Here is a 25,660-nt window from a genome sequence, read left to right as displayed (position 1 = left end):
CAACAGGTGGGGGTTGTGCGTTCAGTCCAACACCGTGCAGGACGTTTGCCATTTGCCAGAGAACACCAAGATTGGCAAATTCGCCACTGGCGCCCTGTGCTCTTCACAGATGAAAGCAGGTTCACATTGAGCACGTGACAGATGTAACAAGAGTCTGGAGACGCCAAGGAGAACGTTCTGCTGCCTGCAACATCCTCCAGCATGATTGGCAGTGGGTCAGTAATGGTGTGGGGTGGCATTTCTTTGGGGGGGCCACACAGCCCTACATGTGCTCGCCAGAGGTAGCCTGACTGCCATTAGGTACCGAGATGAGATCCTCAGACCCCTTGTGAGACCATATGCTGGTGTGGTTGGCCCTGGGTTCCTCCTAATGCAAGACAATGCTAGACCTCATGCTTTGGACTGGCCCGCCCATTCCCCAGACTTGAATCCAACCCCACATCTGGGATATCATGTCTCGCTCCATCCACCAACGCCACATTGCACCACAGACTATCCAGGAGTTGGCGGATTCTTTAGTCCAGGTTTGGGAGGAGATTCCTCAGGAGACCATCCGCCACCTCTTCAGGAGCATGCCCAGACGTTGTAGGGAGGTCATACAGGCACGTGGACCCCCCACACACACTACTGAGCCTCATTTTGACTTGTTTTAAGGATATTACATCAAAGTTGGATCAGCCTGTAGTGTGTTTTTCCACTTTAATTTTGAGTGTGACTCCAAATCCAGACCTCCATGGGTTAATAAATTTGATTTCCATTGATAATTCATCGCATGCAATATAGTGTCATACAATTCATGTCATGGGATTTTTCATTGTAAAGACCCAATTTTTTATTGTATAGTCACCCATGGGTGATTTCATACCCCCACTATCCAACTACGCATAGAGTTGAATTTATATAGTGTGGCGAGCGCAGCGAGGTGAGCGGATGCAGAATACATCCCCCTTAATTATACAATAAAAAATCTGGTCTTTACAATGAAAAATCGCATCGCATGCCTTAAGTGGTGGCATGTAATGATAAAATTGGGCGCCCAGATAATACACAAGCACTGAATATTTCATTCAGATCTAGGATGTTTTATGTTAGTGTTCTCATTATTTTTTTGAGCAGTGTGGGTATATATATATATATATATATATATATATATATATATACCAGCAAACAAATGAGGCGGCACTTGGAGACTTGGTAGCATGTGAAAGCAGTGTATTTCAAATTACAGCGTGCATCTACGTTTCGGGGAACACACTCCCCGTCATCAGGATAAATACAAAATAAACAGTGCGACTTATATAGTGTGTCTTACCAAACGTGCAGGTCATCAGGTCCACAGCCTCGCCGCCCGCGGCCCCGTCGCGTCTGTGACCGGCGTTGGCCTTCCACTTCCGGTTCAGCTGACGTCGGCGCGCCCGGCGGCGTTGCCTAGGCAACCCTGTAACAACAACAACGATAAATGTGAAAACAGTGCTAAAAACAAACGGTAATACGATCCCCTGAAAAATGAAACGGGAAATAAAGTGCATAGTGCATGTAAACATCTAGTTGCTGCATCAAGATAAAAAAGACAAAGTGCTATATTGGACATACATGGATACATATAACAATGACATATTAAAAACAGACATAATAAAAACCAGGACTGGATCCTTAACAACAGAAGGATTTTTATCTATATAGGTCCCCCTCTCAATCTAGGGGAAAAAAATTTTTTGGACCAGACCCCCGCTGTGTTCTCTGACTAAGAGTGATCTGTGTTTAGGTGGTTAAATGGCATAGATCTTACACTTTGAATGCTGTGTGTTATAAGAAATTGATAAGACCTAGAGACTCATTTAACCCTTTGGGGCGTAGAGAATCTAGGCGAAATATCCACCTGGACTCAGCTTATATATATATATATATATATATATATATATATATATATATATATATATATATATATATATTATAAGGGCACGGTAGTGCCCTTATATTAAGGCTGAATCCAACGAACGGATTTTTCCCATAGGGAACTTTTCGGATGGGGGCATGGTGTTTGAGGGACTGCACCTCAAAAGTGACTGGGCGTACTGAGCTGAAATTTGGCATGTACGCGTAGAATCGTCAACCGGTGGTGCGTGCCAAATTTCAGGTCGAAATATTAAAGAATGACCAATTGGGAGCGATCTAAACTTCCAACTGTCAGTTTTTTTCTGACACTCGAGAAATGACACTTTGTCACCCATGTTAGTCTATGAGGGTTTTTTTGGGAAGGCATAACTCAGGGTAGAGGAACAATTGAGACTTGGGGTTTGTTTTATTAGGTAGATATTGTCCCAGTGGAGTGCCTTTTGGGGTTGAGTATTTTCAGATAGGTACAGGTTTTTTTATAATTTAGTGAAACGTCCCCCATTATAGAGAAAGGAGTTATCAACTTGTTGCGCAGCCGCAGTAGTTATCAGCTGGGGGAGTACACAGAGTGGCTTCTCTCTGGTGTACCGAGATGGCCGACTCCTGCTCGCAAACTGAAATTATTTTGTGTAAGTGTAATTAGTGGTGTTTATGTTATACATGGGGGTGGGGATGGAGGGGTGGGGGGTGCTGTGTGATTATTTGCACTGACACTGTTTTAATGACTGAGTTTAGTAAGGTACTGCTGTGCCGGAGGTACGGGTGTAAGCTGAGTGACGTCAGCTAATTTATTCACTGCACTGCCAGCACTGCCGGGAAATTCAAATATGAAAGTGCTTTTTGTGGGGAAGTGTACGGGCTTAGGTGCGGCACCTATAATGGGCGGCAGCCAGAGCCGACCCTAGGCAATTGCCTAGGGCATCGGGAACAGCTCAGCAACAGTGGTGGTTTCAGTTTGTGAAGCCCCGACAAATGGTGCTGGCGCAAGATCTTATCTTGCACAGCGGCAGTGCCCAAAACGTCTGAGGCTTGCAGCTGGGGGACGGTGACAGAACAACAGCCAGAATGAGATTAGGCACCGGCGGGGGAGAGGGTAACAGCCACCCTGAGTGGGTACAGAGGGGAGTGACATGACCAAGGCGCTGGATGCAAGGGGGGCCGCAGAGACAGTCCGGAGCTTATGCTCCCAGGGGAGAGACAGAGCGGGACACAGGCATCGCTGCCTGTGTCCCACTCTGTCTCTCCCCTGCGAGCATAAGCTCCGGACTGTCTCTGCGGCCCCCTTGCATCTGGCGCGCGGCGGGGAGATGGGCTGGCAGCGCTGTCTGTGTGGGCGCCGGCGACCAGCATGTACATGCCTGCCGCTGCCCGCCCCGTAGGCTGCGGCGCAGAAAACACACTGTCCAGTGGCATCAATAGTCTCCCCGCATCCCGGTTCACAATGCGCCGCCTGCCCGACCTCCCACCAACCCCCCTTCCCCCGGCAATTAGCCCTTTGCGGACCCTCCCCCTCCACTCTTTAATGCCAGGCCTCTCTTTGCTGTCCTTATCTCTCTCTCTGCTGTCCTTATCTCTCTCTGCTGTCCTTATCTCTGCTGTCCTTATATCTCTCCCTGCTGTCCTTATCTCTCTCTGCTGTCCTTATCTCTCTCTCTGCTGTCCTTATCTCTCTCTCTGCTGTCCTTATCTCTCTCTCTGCTGTCCTTATCTCTATCTCTCTCTGCTGTCTTTATCTCTCTCTCTCTCTGCTGTCTTTATCTCTATCTCTGCTATCCTTATCTCTCTCTGCTGTCCTTATCTCTCTCTCTGCTGTCCTTATCTCTCTCTCTGCTGTCCTCTCTGCCTCTCATCTCTGCTGTCCTTATCTCTCTCTCTGCTGTCCTTATCTCTCTCTCTCTCTGCTGTCTTTATCTCTCTCTCTGCTGTCTTTATCTCTCTCTGCTGTCTTTATCTCTCTCTCTGCTGTCTTTATCTCTCTCTGCTGTCTTTATCTCTCTCTCTGCTGTCTTTATCTCTCTCTCTCTGCTGTCTTGACCGCAATGCCCCCACAGTGACTGCAATGCCCCCACAGTTACTGCAATGCCCCTACAGTTACTGCAATGCCCCACAGTGCCCGCAATGCCCCCACAGTTCCCGCAATGCCCCCACAGTGCCCAAAATTCCCCCACAGTGAGTGCAATGCCCCCACAGTGACCGCAATGCCCCCACAATGCCCACAATTCCCCCACAGTGAGTGCAATGCCCCCACAGTTACTGCAATGCCCCCACAGTACCCCCACAAAGCTCTCTTGTGAAAGGATATGGAGCAAAGCTGCACTGTTCCTACCTCTAGGTTGCTAGACACTGCTCTGCGGTGTAGTGCTGGCATTGGGGCAGCTTCATAAAGAATCATACTCGCGGGTCTTCTGCACGTGGTGCCCGGGGATGTGATGCTGAGTTGCAGGGTGACTAGGGGCCTCTGTTGGTGGTTCAGCAAGTGGTTGGCTTCTGTGGGACTCCAGGCTCCAGGGGAGCGACGCTTTTGTGCGCTGAGCGCACTTTTTAAGATAAAAACTTTCTTTGAGAGTGGTGGGTGGGCGGAGGCTCCGGACGCACAGCAATCCATGCAATGCCTGCGGTCCTCTGCCCATTCCCACTACACTGAGCTTTCACTAACACTGACTTGAGTGCAGTGTGCGCGCAGCAGCCAGGAGTCTAGTAATAGCGGCGACCGTGGCACTGTGCAGTGAGCACTCCCGTGCCCTGAGGGAGTGCACCCTTGAGCTGAGCTGGCCCGGCCCTAAGCATTGAATGTACGCCCCCTAGGCATTCCAATAGGCTAGTCCACACGCTGCCGCGCTACCAGCTTACACTGTCAGTGGGACAGCAGCTATTAACTATGCAGGGCGGGCAGAAACGGGCAGGGCGGAAATCGGCAGCTATTAAAGGGGCAGGGCGCAGCGCCTCGTGAAATAAGCCTAGCTGGAACTACGTGTGTACGCTGCTGTCCCCCCCACAGTGCCCCTGTGCTGTTTTCTGCTGCCCCCCCCCCACAGTGCCCCCGTGTGTATGCCACTGTCCCCCCACAGTGCCCCCGTGAGTACGCTGCTGTGCGCCAGTGTGTACGCTGTGCCCCCCCATGTGTACGCTGTAGTGCCCCCGTGTGTACGCTGTGCCCCCCCATTTGTGTATGCTGTCCCCACCCCCCCAGTGCCCCCGTGTGTACGCTGTCCCCCTCCGTGCCCCCGTGAGTACGCTGCCCCCCCCCAGTGCCCTCCATGTGTACGCTGTGCCCCCCGTGTGTACGTTGTCCCCCCCAGTGCCCCCCGTGTGTACGTTGTCTCCCCATGTGTACGCTGTGCCCCCCAGTGCCCCTCGTGTGTAAGCTGTGTTCCCCCTATGTGTACCCCGTGTGTACATTGTCCTCCTTCAATGCCCTACAGTAAAGCTTCTACACGCTGGATGTCATGCTCATTGCCAGGGGTTTTATGGGATGGATGTCTTGCCTGTTTACAGAGGTTTCATGCACTGGGATGGGTGTCATACTCAATGCCAGGGGTTGGTAATGCTTGAGGCCACGGGTAATGCTCATTGCCAGGGATGTGTTATCATTAAACATTTAAAAAATCTAATTTTATTCTTACACTGAAATTTTAAATAAATAAAAATAAATTGAAAAAAGCTATGAAATTCCATTGACAAAAAACCTTACGGTTTCACATGTCCCATTAAGGCTTCTTACACATGATCTGGCATTTCTGAAACCTGTTGTAACTCTTCCACTCAAACGCCAAAAAGCAATGAAATTCCGATCATTAAGGCTGACGCCTTAATGGACGTGTTCTTTGCGCAATACAGATATGGTACGCCATCACAGCCTGTGGGTAAGTGCAGATTCAGCACTCTCACAGAGTGAGATTGCTGTCACTCACACAATGGTGGAGCTGCTAATTCACAGATTTGTGTGCTCATTGGAATACACACATGCAGTCTATGCAACTGAAGGTCTGAGCAGTAAACAGAGCTGAGAGGATGGGGTAAAAGTGGTGCTGATTGGGGGAGGAGGCAATGTGGTGCGCATGGGGAGGAATAGAAATGCATAGATAGTGGGAAGGCTAAGCAGCACTGATGGGGGACTAACGAAGCAGATGGGTGGAAAACAGTGGCACAGATTGGGGAAGGTAAGACAGTGATGCGATTGGCTGGGAAACAGAGGAGCATTTGGAGGAAAGACAGCACTGAAGGAGGAGGGGGTTCAGATGAAAGGGGATAAAGGGAAAACAGAGCAGCACAGATGGAGAGGGGAGACAGCAGTACAGATGGAAGGAAACTGTGTCATGGATGAGGCGGGCAGAGCAGCATGGATGGAGGGGGAGACAGAGTATCACTAATAGAGGTGAAGCCAGTGGCACAGGTAGAAGGAAATGGTGGCATCTGTGTGGAAAAACAGGGCAGCGCAGATGGGGAAAGACACATTGATGCAGATGAGGGAATACACACAGCAGTAGGTATCAGGGAAGACAGAGCAGCATGAAGGCGTGTAGGAGAAGAAAGTGTAGATGCATAGTAGTTGGGAGTATTATAGTTTTTGCAATTATGAAAGATGTTTCTGGTAACTGCATGTGAATACTAAATGAAATGGATATTTGTAGTGCGTGTGAAAGATGTTGGACCCTCAGTGGGATAGTTCTAGTAATAGTGTTTATTCTAGCACCCGTCATCTTTGAAAACCCATGCAGATCCTCTACCCTGTCTGGGGTTTTGCTGTCTGCTGTAGTGCTTCTAGCATAGGTCTGGTTTGCAGTGTTGATATACAGACCACACTGTGCTAGAAGCACTACAACAGACAGCTACACCCCAGGCAGGGATGAGGAATTGCATGGGTTTTCAAAGATGGCGGGTGCTAGAATGAGCACTATAGCAACTCAGAGGTATAGACCGTTTTAGATGATTGCAGGTACTTATTAGGATGAGTGCGCCACATAACTGCTCAGACCTTCAGTTGCATAGACTGCATGTGTGTATTCCAATGAGCACACAAATCTGTGAATTAGCAGCTCCACCATTGTGTGAGTGACAGCAATCTCACTCTGTGAGAGTGCTGAATCTGCACTTACCCACAGGCTGTGATGGCGTACCATATCTGTATTGCGCAAGGAACACGTCCATTAAGGCGTCAGCCTTAATGATCGGAATTTCATTGCTTTTTGGCGTTTGAGTGGAAGAGTTACAACAGGTTTCAGAAATGCCAGATCATGTGTAAGAAGCCTTAATGGGACATGTGAAACCGTAAGGTTTTTTGTCAATGGAATATATATATATATATATATATATATATATATATATACAGTTATGCCCAAGTACATCGTGGTTTACAACGCGCTTTTGAGGGCTCTGACTCGCGAGTTGCAGATCGCGTTATGTCCTGCGTTATGTACCACGCCATGCAATACATAGTTTAACCACTGGGTGTCTAATGCTCCACGTTAAGACTTTACGCTACGGATTTTTGCTAAACAGCCACTTTTCACTACGGATCCTGTCCTTACTTTACGGACAGAGTGTTTGTATTTATTCGCAGAAGCAGCTACGTACGGTCATTTATGTAATTGGTACAGAAGCCATGCTAACCTTTGCTATTGCTGGATGACTACTTAAAACATTATTTGAGGACCTACAGTATTATACTTTACACTACGGATTTTGTCCTTACTTTACGGACAGAGTTATTTTATTTTATTCGCAGCCGCAGTGACGTACGGTAATTTACTGTATGTAATTGGTGCAGAAGCCATGGTAACCTTTGCTATTGCTGGATGACTACAGTACTTCAAACATTATTTGAAGACCTACAGTATCATACGGAGCATGTTAGGCCACTGTTGCCTGAGATTATAGTACAGGCAGATGGTTAGCATGGCTTCTGCACCAATCACATACAGTTTATGACCATACAGTACGTCACTGCGGCTGCGAATAAAATAAAATAACTCTGTCCGTAAAGTAAGGACAAAATCCGTAGTGTAAAGTATGATACTGTAGGTCCTCAAATAATGTTTTAAGTAGTCATCCAGCAATAGCAAAGGTTAGCATGGCTTCTGTACCAATTACATAAATGACCGTACGTAGCTGCTTCTGCGAATAAATACTGTACAAACACTCTGTCCATAAAGTAAGGACAAGATCCGTAGTGAAAAGTGGCTGGTTAGCAAAGGTTAGCGAATTTAATCCCGAAACACGGTCCTCAAGGCAAGGAATTTTACCTGAAAAGCTAAATCTATTTTGCGAAAAAAAACGTTCTCTGTAGCGCAGTATGTATGGGTATTAACTATCGTGTTACATGGAGGCCTGCCAATGTGAATTTTTGTTTGTGGAAAAGTCCGAAAGAATTTGATAAGCACCAACTACTGTAACTACAGTACCTGTATTGGTTTAAAAAAAAAAAAAAAGAACGTTTAAAAAATAAAAATATATTGTAACCAACTGAGGATCGAACTCCTGATACTGACATAGTGCAGCTGTGCCTCTACCCGTTAGGCCACTGTTGCCTGAGATTATAGTACAAGCAGATGGTTAGCATGGCTTCTGCACCAATCACATACAGTTCATGACCATACAGTACGTCACTGCGGCTGCGAATAAAATAAAATAACTCTGTCCGTAAAGTAAGGACAAAATCCGTAGTGTAAAGTATGATACTGTAGGTCCTCAAATAATGTTTTAAGTAGTCATCCAGCAATAGCAAAGGTTAGCATGGCTTCTGTACCAATTACATTAATGACCGTACGTAGCTGCTTCTGCGAGTAAATACAAACACTCTGTCCGTAAAGTAAGGACAAAATCCGTAGTGAAAAGTCGTGGCGGCCACTGTTTTGTAGAAGAGATTTTTATGCGCTGTACTGTTTGGGAAAAGTGACATCTGGTGGTCAATGAGTGTAAGTGCAGGTTACATTTACAAGATTACGTTACGTTATAACGCGATCTATAACGGGACTATAGCGCAAGGAGCAGGCGCGATCCATGCGCGATTTGCATGGCGCACTTTATGCGCAACGCAGCCACGATGTACTTGGGCATAACTGTATATATATAGAAGCAAGAAAAGGAATAGGAGTGCGCCCAAATACAGTTTTTTCACCACAGAAATTGCACACTGTTAAAAATCTGTATTTATTACAGTTATTAATACATAAAAACTTTCAGTTCAATAATCAGTAGATCCAACAAAATGATCCAACAGCAGAGTGGAGCTTGTACAGATACGACCCTACGCGTTTCGTCCGTTAGGACTTCCTCAGGGGTGATCTGGATCCAATTAGGTCTTATAAATCGAAAAGCCGAGATTTTTCAGCATAAAAACAATTGGAAATGCCGTTTATGAACGGACTGATAGTATTAGAACATTGGTCTTTTGTCGATGTATCAAATAGGCTCCATAGCAACCAGGAATTACACTCAATGTTGGACGGAGACGCAGACACTCTTTGGTGAATGTGAACAATCGATACAGAGTGAATTATTTCCAGGTCAATTCTCAATGATATAATTTTGCTTGTCTTTCCTGGATGGGAGCCTATAGCTGTCCATTCATTGTTTCTTGGACTATGACTGCGTAATCTCTTCCCCTAACTCCAAAGCTAACCATTGGGCAACATTTATGTTAAGCCGTATTATTGAACTGAAAGTTTTTATGTATTAATAACTGTAATAAATACAGATTTTTAACAGTGTGCAATTTCTGTGATGAAAAAAACTGTATTTGGGCGCACTCCTATTCCTTTTATTGCTTCTATCTGTATCTGTTGTGCCTTTATTAACAGCGAGGCACTATAGAAGTGCTGCCCCCACACTAGTGCAGAAAAAAGGCCACAAAACCCCCCTTTGTTATTTATTTATATATATATATATACAGTAGGAGCAAGTTTCATCTTTGCTCCTTTGGCCATGGCTAGCCATGGCCAGCCATGGCTATTCTATTGTTCTCAGCTGCAATACGTATTGTATTGCAGCTGAGAACAATAGAATAGCCATGGCTGGCCATGGCTAGCCACGCCCAAAGGAGCAAAGATGAAACTTGCTCCTACTGTATATATATATAATGTATAGATATATATACTTTATTACTATTGAGCACCTTTCCATCTATAGTACTTTAGTGTTACTCTATTCGCACATTTTTTTAGTGGGATTGACACATCAACAAAGGGAGTTGGAATTACTAATGCCTTCACCTGGGGTAATATATTTTTCCATTACTGTATTATAGTATCACATACTGTATCTATTTTCTGGACTCCAGAAATAATATAAATCTTCCAAATTGTACTCTACAACAAGTTCACACACTGGCTTGGATGATCTGGTGGAGCCCAGGATATTTGACATTGTCTCTCTGCCAGTGTTTCTCTTTGGTAGCTGTAGAATCTACCATATTTACAGTACATCTCCTTCCTGTGGCCCAAAACCAGTAAGATTGTAATTCAATATGGCAGTGGGGATGGTGTAATGGTTAGCATTACTGCCTCACAGCACTGAGGTCATGGGTTTGATTCCCACCATGCCCCTAACTGTGCGAAGTTTGTATATTCTCCCCTTACTTGCGTGGGTTTCCTCCCACAATCCAAAAATATACTGGTAGGCTAATTGGCTCCCAACAAATTAACTCTAGAATGTCTGTGTGCTGTACATGTTGTAGGGAATATAGATTGTAAGCTCCATTGGGGCAGGGACTGATGTGAATGTTCAAATATTCTCTGTAAAGCACTGCAGAATATGTATGCGATACATAAGAAACTGTTAATAAATAATAAATAAATATGGGAACAAAAATTAACAAGCTACTTATGGGCTAAATATAGTTATTATATGGAATTCTGCTGTAGAGGACTTGGACTTATAGATGAAATATTGGGTAATAATGTACACTGCTGAAGTGCAGCAGCAAAAGCAAACCAGACACTGGCATGCATTAAAAGGGGAAGGGATGCCAATGTGATAGTGCATCTTTACAAAGCATTGGTGAGACCACACTTGGAATATTGTGTTCAGTTCAGTTCAGCGCACCTTAAAAAAGACATAAATTAATTGGAAAAGGTACAGAGAAGGGCGATTAAGCTAGTAAAAGGACTCGAATCACTAGAATAAGATAGGTTAACCAGGCTGAATATGTTTCACTGGAGAAACAGAGGTTGAGAGGTGATATTAGTATGTTCAAATACAGGATTGGGAATCATATGGAACTGGGACATGATTTGTTCACTAACAGGCCAATGCTTAGGACACGCTGGCATGTACTGAGGCTCGAGGAAAATAAATTCCTTACTGAATTAAAAAGAGGATTCTTCACCATTAGAGCAGTAAAATTCTGGAACTCATTGCCGATGGGGGTGATTACAGCAACTACTGTTAATGAATTTAAATCAAAACTGGATGCATTTTTGGCCACAAAGGGAATCCTATAGATTTGACTTACTTTACTCAAGACAGTAGTTACAAGTTAGATAGGTTGAACTCGAGGTTGAAATCTGACTAACCTCTATTTTCAGCCTTCATTATTATGTTACTATGTTATATTATAGGGCCTAACTATGTAGAGTTTAGAGACTAAGGGCCTTATTCTGGTTGGTGCGGATATGTCCGCGTGCGTTCGTTCCGCCGATGTTTTGTGTTTGCGCATGTGCAGAGCCATATCTGCGCATGTGCGAAAGGGACATACGTCCAAATTCCGCATGAATTGTTTACACTACGAACAGGGGGAGGAGAGGGGCGTGAAGGGCTGTTTGGGCTCATTACCATATGTGTACACCCCCCGTTTCATGGGCGTTCCTATGAAACCGCTGGGCGTACGTATGGTAATGCGGCCGTGACGCACGTGTAGGGGCGGACATATGACATTGCCGGATGTCAGCTGCCCGCCCAGATCCCTGCTTTTGTACGGAGAAATGCCCGAGTGGTCTGAGCACGTGGGTGCTGCCTGACCACTGCGACCATCGAATGATGGGGGAGGTTCCCAGAGATGGGGGAGGTGTATACCTGAGAAATCCACTCGTGCTCCATACAGTCAGCGATCCGTACGAAAGGCGGGGTTTAGGACGCTCGGTCCTGGCCGCATATTCGGATCCGGCCGCACCAACCAGAATAAGGCCCTAAGTGACAGGGAAGTAAGGGCCTTATTCTAGTTTACTCTTTCTGACAAAATCCTTCTTAGATGGACAAAACCATGTGCACTGCAGGGGGGCAGAGGTAAAATGTGCAGAGAGAATTCGACACATCAACAAAGGGAGTTGGAATTACTAATGCCTTCACCTGGGGTAATATAGTGAAGGCATAAGTAATGAGTTATTTTATTTTTGTGCAGGAAAATTACTGGCTGCTTTATTTTTACACTGCAATATAGATCTCTTTGAAGTAAAACCCCACCCAAATCGAATTCTCTCTGCACAAGTTACATCTGCCTCACCTGCAGTGCACATGGTTTTCTCCATCTAAGAAGGATTTTGTCAGAGTGAACTAGAATAAGGCCCTAAGTGAGCAGTGGACAGAGAAGAGATGAAGTGAAAGCAAAGAGTTAAGAGCGTGGCAAGAGCAAATGAGCTTTAATGAAGAGATGAATTTTCAGGACATTTTTGAAACATTGCAGGCTATATATTGCAAGGGAATGAATTATTTAGTAGCAGCACAGGACACAATTTGGATGCAAAGGGAGATTTACTACCCATTCCAGAGGCATCATTAAAGATGAATAATAAAGAGAAAAATGAAGAAGGTGTGATGAGGTTAGGAGTGTAGTAAATTGTTGTGTAATTAAGTACTGTGTTCTGAATTTTAAAGTGAGGAGCATAGTCTTTCTGTAGGGGAACAGGGCCAGTGAAGGAGTAAACTGGGAAGAGATTGCAGACTATCGACATGATAGGAAGACTAGCTATACTGCAGTACTGAGGAAAAATGTAAGAGATCATTATATAGTCATGAGCGAGGAAGGAACACTATTACTGTATTACATGTAGTATATAACAAGTGCATGAATAAGATATTTAGGAAGATTAACTCAGGGGAAAAAAGGTTATATTCTAAAGATATTGTGGAAATTACATAGTTGTAAATGAGTATGTATTAGAGCAGGGTTCGCCAACCCGTCGCTCGCGAGCGACGGGTAGCTCGCCGGGACTTTTACAGTAGCTCGGGGCTGTTTCAGTGACCTCCTGCCGCATAGCGGTACCTTGCTTGACGGCAGGAGGTCAGAAAGTGTTTTAATGCTGCTTTTGTGGTCCTGACGTGGCGGAAGTGACCTCCTGCCGCGTAGCGTTTCCATCCTCACTTGGCGGCAGGAGGTCTGAAAGTGACTTCATGCCGCGTCCTCCTGACGTCCCCAGCACACTTTCTCATCGACGCCACAGCCTCTGCTCAGCGTGATTGATGTTGCAGCCTCTGCTCAGGTCCTGTGCCACAGCCTCTGCTCAGACTTACATTAGGTAAAAAAAAAATGAAAACTGTGTGCGCACAGTGTGTGGGACATATGTATTATGGAGCATCACAGTGGGGCACATGTATAATGGAGCATCACAGTGGGGCACATGTATAATGGAGCATCACAGTGGGGAATATGTATAATGGACATCACAGTGTGTGGCAGATGTATAATGGAGCATCACGATGTGGGGCATATGTATAATGGAGCATCACATTGTGTGGCATATGTATAATGGAGCATCACAGTGGGGCATATGTATAATGGAGCATCACAGTGGGGCATATGTATTATGGAGCATCACGCTGTGGGGCATTTGTATAATGGAGCATCACAGTGGGGCATATGTATAATGGAGCATCACAGTGGGGCATATGTATTATGGAGCATCACAGTGGGGCATATGTATAATGGAGCATCACAGTGGGGCATATGTATAATGGAGCATCACAGTGGGGCATATGTATAATGGAGCATCACAGTGGGGCATATGTATTATGGAGCATCACGCTGTGGGGCATTTGTATAATGGAACAGTGATTGGTATGTATTGCGCTGCTGAACCCAATTTATTGTATATATACTCTAAAATAGAGGAAATGACCAACGTGCAGTGAATGATACGGACACACTGCTTAAAAAAGTATAAATTTAATATATTATATCAAATAATACATAAAACATTAAGGGAAATAATCAGGAACACAAAAATTACATATATAAGGAAAATAAAAAACACATTAAATATATGACACTCTATTAAAAATCTTTCATAGGATAAATATATCGGCTGGGTGGTTGTAGCCTGATAGATAGTAGTCCTTAAATAGGGCTAGAAATGGACGTTCGTTAAATCGGAGGCACTCCGCTGTTAATAAGCCACATAAAGAATAATGCGATTTTTTAGATGGTTTTTTTGCGTCTCAGAAATGCTGTTAGTAGGAATTGGTTGATATGAATAATAGAATAAATGTCCGATGAAAAGTTATTGTTTGGTAGGGTGAAATGAAATGAATAAAGGTAACAGTCACTCTGGCGTATAAGTAGCACGTACTATAGCAAACAGATGGTTGATTTTGCGTATAGCAAGCAGTAGGTATGCAGCAGTGATGGTATGCAGTGATTGGAAACAGGGGGTTAATGGTTTTATCTCACCCACAGATAGTGCTTGCCAAGTCTGATGGTTGCTCCGTTCCCCGTAAGGAGGAAGATGTTAGTGGCCGGTAGTTGTCCTCTGTGGGTCGCCAGATGCACTGGCGCCGGCGGGTGGTGTTGCTCTCCTGAAAGGACGGAGCGTCCTAATGCTCAGACGGCGATACTGCTGCTGACGATGTTTGCGCTGTTCTTCCGTGTAGCGCTAAAAGGCTGTGTACACAGCGGGACAATGAGTGCCGGCGGGCGGCTCCAAACGTCTCAGTGGTATGACGTCAACGCGTTTCGTCTCCTACGTGGTATTGGAGACTTTTTTCCGTCTTGAAAAAGTCTCCAATACCACGTAGGAGACGAAACGCGTTGACGTCATACCACTGAGACGTTTGGAGCCGCCCGCCGCCACTCATTGTCCCGCTGTGTACACAGCCTTTTAGCGCTACACGGAAGAACATCGCAAACATCGTCAGCAGCAGTATCGCCGTCTGAGCATTAGGACGCTCCGTCCTTTCAGGAGAGCAACACCACCCGCCGGCGCCAGTGCATCTGGCGACCCACAGAGGACAACTACCGGCCACTAACATCTTCCTCCTTACGGGGAACGGAGCAACCATCAGACTTGGCAAGCACTATCTGTGGGTGAGATAAAACCATTAACCCCCTGTTTCCAATCACTGCATACCATCACTGCTGCATACCTACTGCTTGCTATACGCAAAATCAACCATCTGTTTGCTATAGTACGTGCTACTTATACGCCAGAGTGACTGTTACCTTTATTCATTTCATTTCACCCTACCAAACAATAACTTTTCATCGGACATTTATTCTATTATTCATATCAACCAATTCCTACTAACAGCATTTCTGAGACGCAAAAAAACCATCTAACAAATCGCATTATTCTTTATGTGGCTTATTAACAGCGGAGTGCCTCCGATTTAACGAACGTCCATTTCTAGCCCTATTTAAGGACTACTATCTATCAGGCTACAACCACCCAGCCGATATATTTATCCTATGAAAGATTTTTAATAGAGTGTCATATATTTAATGTGTTTTTTATTTTCCTTATATATGTAATTTTTGTGTTCCTGATTATTTCCCTTAATGTTTTATGTATTATTTGATATAATATATTAAATTTATACTTTTTTAAGCAGTGTGTCCGTGTCATTCACTGCACGTTGGTCATTTCCTCTATTTTAGAGTATATATACAATAAATTGGGTTCAGTAGCTCTTTTTACTATTATACCTTTGTGGGTATAGGCAAACCCACAGGTGTGATTTGCAGCAGCTGTCCCTTATTGGATATCTCTAAACATATTAATTCTTTTTAAATTTGAACGCTGGGGGTTTTTGCAGATTGTGAATTGGTATATTTCCAATTTTACGGTCTGCAAGAAAACTTTTTTCCTATAGAAATTTTATTTGTATAATGGAGCATCACAGTGGGGCATATGTATAATGGAGCATCACAGTGAGGCATATGTATTATGGAGCATCACAGTGGGGCATATGTATAATGGAGCATCACATTGTGTGGCATATGTATAATGGAGCATCACAGTGGGGCATATGTATTATGGAGCATCACGCTGTGGGGCATTTGTATAATGGAGCATCACATTGTGTGGCATATGTATAATGGTGCATCTCTGTGTGTGGCATATGTATAATGGAGCCTCACGGTGTGTGGGGCATATGTATAATGGTGCATCTCTGTGTGTGGCATATGTATAATGGAGCCTCACGGTGTGTGGGGCATATGTATTATGGAGCTTAATGTGGGGCATATGTATAATGGAGCATCACGATGTGGGGTATATGTATAATGGGTAAAAATTAATGAATTTATTAAATAAAAATGAAGTCGCAGTGGGAGAATGTGTGGAGTCCTGGTGATGCAGGAATAGGCCAGCGGGGTATCACTCCACTAGGCCTATTGTTTAGGTGTAAGAGTGACCTAGGTAGGACTCTTTAACCATAGGTCCCTTAATAGGAACCTATGTACCTATGTGGGTGACCGCAGCGGTGTGTATGGGCAAGGGGATGGGGGATAACGTGGATACAATGTCCAAGTGCACAGTATTGCGGGGTGCAATTGTCCTGTGGTACTGTGTCAAAGTCTCGTATTAGTGGTGTTACTGCAGGATAGGAACGAATAAGGATGTTGTCCAAAACTGTGTGCCAGGAAAAATGACCGGGGTGGAGGACAGTGAGCGGCGTCCCGCTTTGTACTCTTACCGGATCCTTGTAGGAGAAGTTCTGCCGCCTCTAGGGAGCTGTTGTCGATGGCGTGGGTGGATGCACAGCCATGCGCCGGCACCCGGCTCCACAGTGTCTGTCGCTCGTGACTTCCGGGTTCCGCTCTCGCGAGAGCACGGTTCCCTTGGAAATGATAGACAGCGTACTGCTGGCTCGTACTCCCGGCTGGGAGGAGGCTGTGGTAGAAGGGGGTGGATTACGTAGATTTGATGTTTGCTGAATTCTGAGGCTGAAGTCTGTGGGTGTTGCAACGCGTTTCAACCACTAGGGCCTTTGACAAAGGCCCTAGTGGTTGAAACGCGTTGGGATCACCCACAGACTTCAGCCTCAGACTTCAGCAAACATCAAATCTACGTAATCCACCCCCTTCTACCACAGCCTCCTCCCAGCCGGGAGTACGAGTCAGCAGTACGCTGTCTATCGTTTCCAAGGGAACCGTGCTCTCGCGAGAGCGGAACCCGGAAGTCACGAGCGACAGACACTGTGGAGCCGGGTGCCGGCGCATGGCTGTGCATCCACCCACGCCATCGACAACAGCTCCATAGAGGCGGCAGAACTTCTCCTACAAGGATCCGGTAAGAGTACAAAGCGGGACGCCGCTCACTGTCCTCCACCCCGGTCATTTTTCCTGGCACACAGTTTTGGACAACATCCTTATTCGTTCCTATCCTGCAGTAACACCACTAATACGAGACTTTGACACAGTACCACAGGACAATTGCACCCCGCAATACTGTGCACTTGGACATTGTATCCACGTTATCCCCCATCCCCTTGCCCATACACACCGCTGCGGTCACCCACATAGGTACATAGGTTCCTATTAAGGGACCTATGGTTAAAGAGTCCTACCTAGGTCACTCTTACACCTAAACAATAGGCCTAGTGGAGTGATACCCCGCTGGCCTATTCCTGCATCACCAGGACTCCACACATTCTCCCACTGCGACTTCATTTTTATTTAATAAATTCATAAATTTTTACCCACTTACCATCTTACTCTCTTCTTTTGCTTACATCTACACACTATATTTGTATATTCATCATAAGCGCATCACAGGTGAGCGCAGTCTATCCATTTCTTTCTCATAGTACCTCACAGGGTGTCCAGGACACACCTGATAGACTGCAGCCCCTTTAAGACCATACACATACCTCTCCATACCTATAGGACCTACGCTAATGATAAACTTGAGCGCATATTACCTAATATTCATTACATATGTATAATGGGCATCACGATGTGGGGCATATGTATAATGGAGCATCACGATGTGGGGCATATGTATAATGGGCATCACGGTGTGCGGCATATGTATAATGGGCATCACAGTATGCGGCATAGATATAATGGGCATCACAGACTGCACTATTGGGGTCATGTGTATCTGGCACTGTACTATTGGGGACATATGTGTATCACATCTCCATTTTCCATGGCCGCACCACATGTGGCTACAGCTCTTAGAGAGCTGACCATGCCCTCATATTGGAAAAAATGGGGGATGTAGCCTCGCAGGAGTTCCACGGTAGTAGGTGAACCCTCTAATTTTGGTCGCGTGTCTCCTCTGCCTCGTGTTGGGAGGTATGTTTGTGACATATTGGACATTGCAGTGTGTGGCATAAGGTGTCAGGGGCATTACGTTGTGTGGCATAATGTGTAAAGGGCATTTTCTTGGATATTATGCAGATTTTATTTTTTTTTTTAATTTAGTAGCTCTTCGGGCGGTTTATTTTGTCGCGAGTAGCTCCCGCCCCGAAAAAGGTTGGAGACCACTGTATTAGAGGATAAAGGAGTGGGAGGAATCAAGGGTGACAAGCAGCCAACTTGATGGCCGTGGTGTTGGCAAAGTAAAAGATAAGTGGTAAAGAGAAGGTGTGCTGCAAGAGAGTAGGAGGGGATGGGGGTTGATAGTTGCAGTTTTAGACATCTTAAGTTTTTATGAAAGCACTGAGACATCCAAGAAGAAATAGAGTTCAAAATGTTGGAGACAAAAGAGATGGTAGAGGGGGGAAACTGCCAGGGTGGAATGAAGTTTTGAGTACCATCAACACAACATTGGTGTTGAGAACAAATGAGTTATGGTTGGATGTGTTGGAAAAAAAAGGTGATCAAAGACAGATTCTCGGTGGAAGGCCAACAGGAAGAGGGAATAGACGCGGTGACAGTTTGGAGATGTCTGCTGTCCCTGACAGCAGACATCCCCCCTCGCCGCCCAGGGGGGCAGGGATGCCCCCCCCGGTCGGCGATCGCTGTGATTGGCTGTTCAAATCTGAACAGCCATTCACAGCGTTTCCTGTGTTACCGGCGGCTAAGCCGCTCGGTAACACAGGGATCGGTGGTGATCGGTGCTGTTAAGTACAGCACCGATCACCACCGATGAGCAGCACCCCCCTCCCACCCACCCGGCACTCACCCGGCAGCTCCCCCGGCAGCAGCAGCAGTAGGCAGCCTCAGCGCACGCAGCGCTTCCCCCCTCCCACCCCCCCCCCCCCCCCGCAAGCCGCAGCAGCAGCAGCATGTATGAGATGTTAAAAAAAAAAAAATGTACTGAAATATATATATATATATAAATATATATGTGTGTGTGTATGTGTATATATATACACACATATATGTATGTGTATATATGTATATATATATATACACATATATATATGTATATATATATATATACACATATATATGTGTATATATATATATATATATATATATACACACACATATATATATATATATATATATAGATATTCCCGACATATGACGTATATATACGTCATGGTCGGGAGGTACTTCCCGACCGAAGACGTATATATACGTCATGGTTTTAAACTGTCACCGCGTCTATAGACGCGGTGACAGTTTGGAGATGTCTGCTGTCCCTGACAGCAGACATCCCCCCCTCGCGGCGATCGCTGCGATTGGCTGTTCAAATGTAAACAGCCAATTGCAGCGTTTTCTGTGTTACCGGCAGCTAAGCCGCTTGGTAACACAGTGATCGGTGGTGATCGGTGCTGTTAAGTACAGCACCGATCACCACCGATCGCCAGCCCCCCCCCCCCACCCGGCAGCCCCCCCTCCCTCCCACCCACCCGGCTGCCGCAGCGCCAGCACCCCTTCCACCCCCCCCACCAGCCGCAGCGCCAGCCCCCCTCCCAAAGCTGGTGACCAAAATGGGGTCACATGTGGGGGGGTTCCACTGTATTGGTGCTTCGGGGGTCTTGCTAATGCGACATAGCACCCACCATTCATTCCACCACCAAATATCACTCCTTCCCTTCTGAGTCCTGCCATGCACCCAACTGGTATTTTTTGGTCACATGTGAGGCATTGCCATACTCGGGAGAAATTGGGGCACAGATTTTGGGGTGCTTTGTCTCCTTCGTTTCTTGTGAAAATGAAAAATTTTGAGCCAGATCTGCATTTTTGTGTAAAAAATTAAATTTTTTTACACAAAAATGCAGATCTGGCTCAAAATTTTTCATTTTCACAAGGAATGAAGGAGACAAAGCACCCCAAAATCTGTGCCCCAATTTCTCCCGAGTATGGCAATGCCTCACATGTGACCAAAAAATACCAGTTGGGTGCATGGCAGGACTCAGAAGGGAAGGAGTGATTTTTGGATTTTGCAGCACAGATTCTGTTTGAATGACCCCTGAAGCACCCATACAGTGGAACCCCCCACAAGTGACCCCATTTTGCAAACTACACCCTTCAGGGAATTCATCAGGGGGTATAGTGTACATTTCAAACCCCCAGGGGTTTCACCAATTTTGATACAACTGAGCTGTGAAAATGAAAAATTAAATTTTTTCATTTTCACAGTCCAGTTGTATCAAAATTGGTGAAACCCCTGGGGGTTTGAAATGTACACTATACCCCTAAATGAATTCCCTGAAGGGTGTAGTTTGCAAAATGGGGTGACTTGTGGGGGAGGTTCCTAACTTTTAGCACTTATGGTGCCTAGAAACCTACATGGTGCCTAAAAAAAAATCTCATAAAAAGGAGGCTCCAAAATCAAGTAGGTGCTCCTTCTATTATGAAGCCTGTGGTTTGGTCAACGTGCACACTAGGGCCACATATAGGATATTTATGAAAACAAAAGAATTGGGGGAATCAATTTTTAGTCACATTTCTCTAGTAAAATCTACTGTATTCGTTAGAAAAATGTATTAAAATTGAAACTCTGCAAAAAAAAAAAAAATTTTGAAATTTCACCGACACTTTGTTTTAATTCCTGTGAAACACATAAAGGGTTAACAAACTTCCAAAATGCTGTTTTGAATACTGTGAGGGGTGCAGTTTTTGAAATGGCATCATTTATGGGGGTGTCTCACATACAAGTCCCTCAAAGTCACATCAGAACTGAACTGGTCCCTAAAAAAATCAGTGTTTGAAATTTTCTTGAAAATTTGAGAATTTGCTATTCATATTTGAAGCCTCCTAGTGTCCAAAAAAATGAAAAGGAGGTTGAAATAATGATTGCAACATAAAGTAGACATATGGTCTTTGTTAGTTATTAACTATTTTGAGTGGTATGTTTATTTGTCTCACAAGCAGAAAATGTGACATTTTGCAAATTGCAAAATTTTCCATTTTTTCACGACATTTTGGTATTTTTCACAAAAAAACACAGACTGTATCGACCCAAATTTACCACTAATTTGAAGTACAATGTGTCACGAGAAAACAATCTCAAAATCACTGGGATAAGTAAAAGCAAAAAAAAGTTATCCCCACTTAAGTGAAACATGTCAGATTTGAAAAAAATGGCTCTGTCAGGAACGCAAAAACTGGCTGTGTCAGGAAGGGGTTAAATCTCACCCCAAGTGTTGAGAGGAAATTTCTACAACACACCAACCAGCTTTGCCTTAAATGGTGAGGTCAAATGTACAATTAGTCCATGGCGTGCACACAACGCATTTTGGATGTGAATAGAAATGTACAGCGCTTGGGTTTGACTAAAAAAAATAAACTAGTGCATAAATAAAAATATGATTTATTGTACAATAAATGATCATATATTTTTATTTATGCGCTAGTTTATTTTTTATTATTCCTAACCCAAGTGCTGTTTATTTCTTTTCTTTTTGTTTATATATATGGTTGGGATCTTTACAGCCCTTATACAGCAGCTGTAGCTGCACCTGTGGTTCTACTTTCTTCTTTTTATTTACATTTGTTGGATAATATACTAGTAAAGGATTTTATCCTTTTTGTATAGTGCAGCGGTTCTCAAACTGTGGGTCCTCGCCCCAAAGTGGGTCCCGACCTTCTCAGTATGGGGTCGCGACTCCATGTTGCTGACCATCAGGCTGATGACTTTTCTAATCTCAGTCAGTGATTCAAGAAGTCTAGGAAAAGCTGTTGAATTGCCTGATAGTTTAGACTTTTCACATCATTTTGTGCCTCCACAATGCTGCCATGCATGTGCTGTCTGCTGACTACACGTGTGATGTGATAACCTCCTGCAGTAACTTGCTGGGGTTCTGTAATTATTTGTATTGTCTAATGGGGTTTCAGAGCTAAATAGTTTGAGTATACATGGTATAGTATATAGAGATTTTCGCTGTTCAGTGTTTCATGGTGAATTATCCCCAATATGTAAAGCATAAAAGGTTGTTTTTGGCAGGATAAAGTATGAACTAAACTGTATTTTATTTCTTGAACACCTGATCTTGAAGCCAGAAACATTATTGCAACCCGTGTTTGTTTAATGATCACAGTATTTAGTGTGTTGAATTGACTCCAAATCTACAACTGCCTCTATGCTGCATGGTTATGTAGTGTCCCCAATAAAACATACTTTTTTATATTGTTGTTTGTTTTCACGTACCATCTTTACAATTGCATACTGTAGCTTATTTAATACTGTCTTTATTTAATACCAATAGTTTATTGTGCTTTTTTTCAATAGATTCTGCTCTTGCCTTGAATAGTTAAAATATTTTGTCCTAATTTATAAAACAAATTCCATTAAAAATAATTATCTAATTTTTTTAGACTTACTGTATTGCCAATGGCCTGGTGAAACTAACTCTTCACAAGTCAGATTACACCTTGAAAACGGGAGATTTATTTTTTGTTCCTCGAGGTAGGTACATTTATTTTGAGTCCTCAAATTAAAAAGAAAATTGATGTGGTCAATATAATAGTTTGTATATGTGTACATATATGTACACCAGTCTCTAGGCCTAGGTACAATCTAAATCAGCTGGCTTGGAGACAAATATGTGAAGGTCATCTGTAATTCCATCAGTTTTTACATCCTTGTTAGGTCGCAGCCATCCTGGGGTTTTTCCAATTATTTCTATTGTACTTAGTTTTCGTTCGTTCTTGTACCCTGCACATTTTAAAGCCTTGAATTTCTGCATTTCTTGCCTGCGGTGTCGCTCTCTGCTGTGGTGTTTCTAGTACTGTCTACTCTGTGTCAGTGTTTAGATACATACCAGACTATGCTAGAAGTACCATATCAGAAAGCAAACACACCTGTCACATAGAGTAGATAGTGCTGTTCAAATCAAATATATTAAGGTATTTTTTTAGGTGCCACTTACTTTGTAAAGGCCCCCATCCATTAGTGGGATATGGGCACTTTTCATGTGATGTGAGTTGCTCATCATAAATGCAGATCTCACTGGGCTGCCACAAGTATCGGATTGTGCTGTCATAATGATGTATCATATGCGGTCCAGCCATCTGTGAGCTGGCGGGGTACCGGATTTAATGTACCAAATGTGATACCCTGCTCTAATGGATGGGGGACTTAAATGTCAAATCCTTGCTTGTTTGGACCTTAAAAGCAGTCTTCTCTCCCTGCTTCCATACAGTTTAGCATAGTGAACTTTGCTTGCCTTGGACCTATCTTATTAATAAAAAAAAAAAAAAAGATTTTAGAAGTTATACCTTAATAGTGCAATTGTTTGCATTAGCACTATATTTTGTGAATTGATCCCTTTTTGTCTCTATTTATTGGTATTTTGATTAACTGTGTCATATTACACCAGAACCTACCCTCATTTTGGGGTTTGTAGCAGAGCTGGCTCTACCTGGGCTGCAAATCTGTGGCCAGCGTGGTACCGGTCTCTGCTTCTCTTCTGACCAGCATCTGTGTGGCTGGCAAATGCTCCCTCTCCCTGGCAGTTTTGCAGACATCTGTGACTCCTTTCCCTGGTAGCTGCAGCCGTTCCCATTTTCCCGTTTTGTTTAGAATTTCATGGTATAATTGTGCCAAACATTATGTCATATGAAGTATCTATGCACTATTCAGGTCCAGAGTATTGGCCTCAAATCTTCATTTTCTTGTTCCAAATATGTCTTTCCCTTGAACTGATAGCAAATTGCTTGCCTTCTCCGGACCCGTTCCTGGCGACTATGCTTCCATACACCACATGTTGATTAGTCTTACGGTCTGCCTGTGAACTCTCCAGTCTTCAGCAACACAAGTAGGGAATATATTAGAGGTCTGCAACCTGTGTATTGGGCGCAGGTTGAAGACTACCAATACGTTAGACTGCCCACCTTTGCTCTTGGTCTATGCCAATCCTGTTAGTATGCTGAGCATTCGTACCATTGAGAGTTGTGAAGACTGTCAGTCATGAAATGTATTATTGTTTAGCTGGGGGTGGGGCAGGGAGGAGTTTATATGCAGAATAGAACAATTCAACAAATTGTGTGGGAGTCTGCTTTAATTGAAAGCTACAGTAGCATTTTATATTTAAGCTAAAGATCATTGCAAGGTACAAGTCTTGTACAGCAGTGTAAACTTTCTTTTTTACCTCCAGGTAATGCGCACAGTATAACGAACCTAGAGAACAATGAAGCTCTGCTTTCTTTCACCATCATCTCTCTGCCTGTCGAGACACCATGAAAAAGAACATATGTTATTCCTTTATACACAGATTTGACCAATTTTGTTCACAAAAAGTTCAGTTTATTGTTAATACTAAACAATGTATGTTGTGTAAAATTAATGTTTTGGAATTTATATGTTACATCATGCTCATCATACAATCATGCTCCTTTGCATGATTTTATTTAGTTGCTCGGTATTAACGTAATGATTGTATGTTACTTTAAAAAAAATAGTTGTTTTTATACCTTAAGTAAAAAAAGGGTATACCATAAGGATCGTACATGTTATATACCGTACCTAAAATTCAGTTGTGGCACATTATAACACATTTTTGCAACATACAGATGGAGCCATAGTTGTTCATCCCATTGGAGCTCCAGAGCCTTCCATTTCATCATGCCGAACTGTGCGAATGGGACGTACGTGCGTGTGAGCCGCTCACTTGCCCCATTCACAAACGGAGCTTGATAACATGGACCCCAATTTAGTGTACCAATTTGCTAGACATGCTTCAAGCAATAATTTACCATTGCTAATCAAAGTCCACATGGATGGTAAAGTTCAAAAAAGAAATCCCAAAAACCCTCATATTAAACTGTTCATGTGTTGACCATTACCATATATTGTCCTTTTGTTTTTTGATGACCTATGAACTTTCGACCTAACATCTGTATTCTGTAGGAGAGGCCTTGCGGGATTGATCTGGCAGGTTCCATGCGACTTTGCTAGTGTTTTGTATTATTTTTTGGCCTAATACATCTAAGTCGCATTGCAAGTTAAAGAGTAGCATTGGTTGAGATATTAATTATTCTTATGAGTTTTGCACAGTTTGTTATTGATTCAGAAATGGAGAGTTTCAGGTTACACTAAATTGCATGCAATAACTCAATACCTTTTATTCCTCACACACAAAGCTGCTCAGATTACCACCCATTTTTGAAACCTGGGTATTAAGGTATTAAGTCGTAATCTTCTGCATGTTTTTCACAGGAAGGTGGTATTTATTCTCAGTTCAAAAAAATGGGATTTTTGACTTACCTGTT

At 43.9% G+C, this 25,660-nt stretch overlaps 1 protein-coding gene across 1 annotated transcript in view; it reads left to right on the top strand.

The window, feature by feature from the left end:
- LOC146064682 (uncharacterized) overlaps positions 1–25,233 on the top strand; it is a 337,031-nt gene extending 311,798 nt beyond the window's left edge. Inside the window, exons 13-14 of the mRNA XM_083178470.1 lie at positions 22,766–22,856; positions 24,547–25,233. Of these exons, the coding sequence (XP_083034596.1) occupies positions 22,766–22,856; positions 24,547–24,632 (177 nt within the window). The 3' untranslated portion in view covers positions 24,633–25,233. The remainder of the gene's footprint in view (positions 1–22,765; positions 22,857–24,546) is intronic.
- Positions 25,234–25,660: the final 427 nt, after the last annotated feature.

The sequence above is a fragment of the Crinia signifera genome, chromosome 1 (genome assembly GCF_055691185.1).
Source record: "Crinia signifera chromosome 1, ASM5569118v1, whole genome shotgun sequence".
Classification (NCBI taxonomy): domain Eukaryota; kingdom Metazoa; phylum Chordata; class Amphibia; order Anura; family Myobatrachidae; genus Crinia; species Crinia signifera.
Note: the sequence above shows the minus strand (reverse complement) of the source record. Positions and strands in the feature narration are given on the sequence as shown.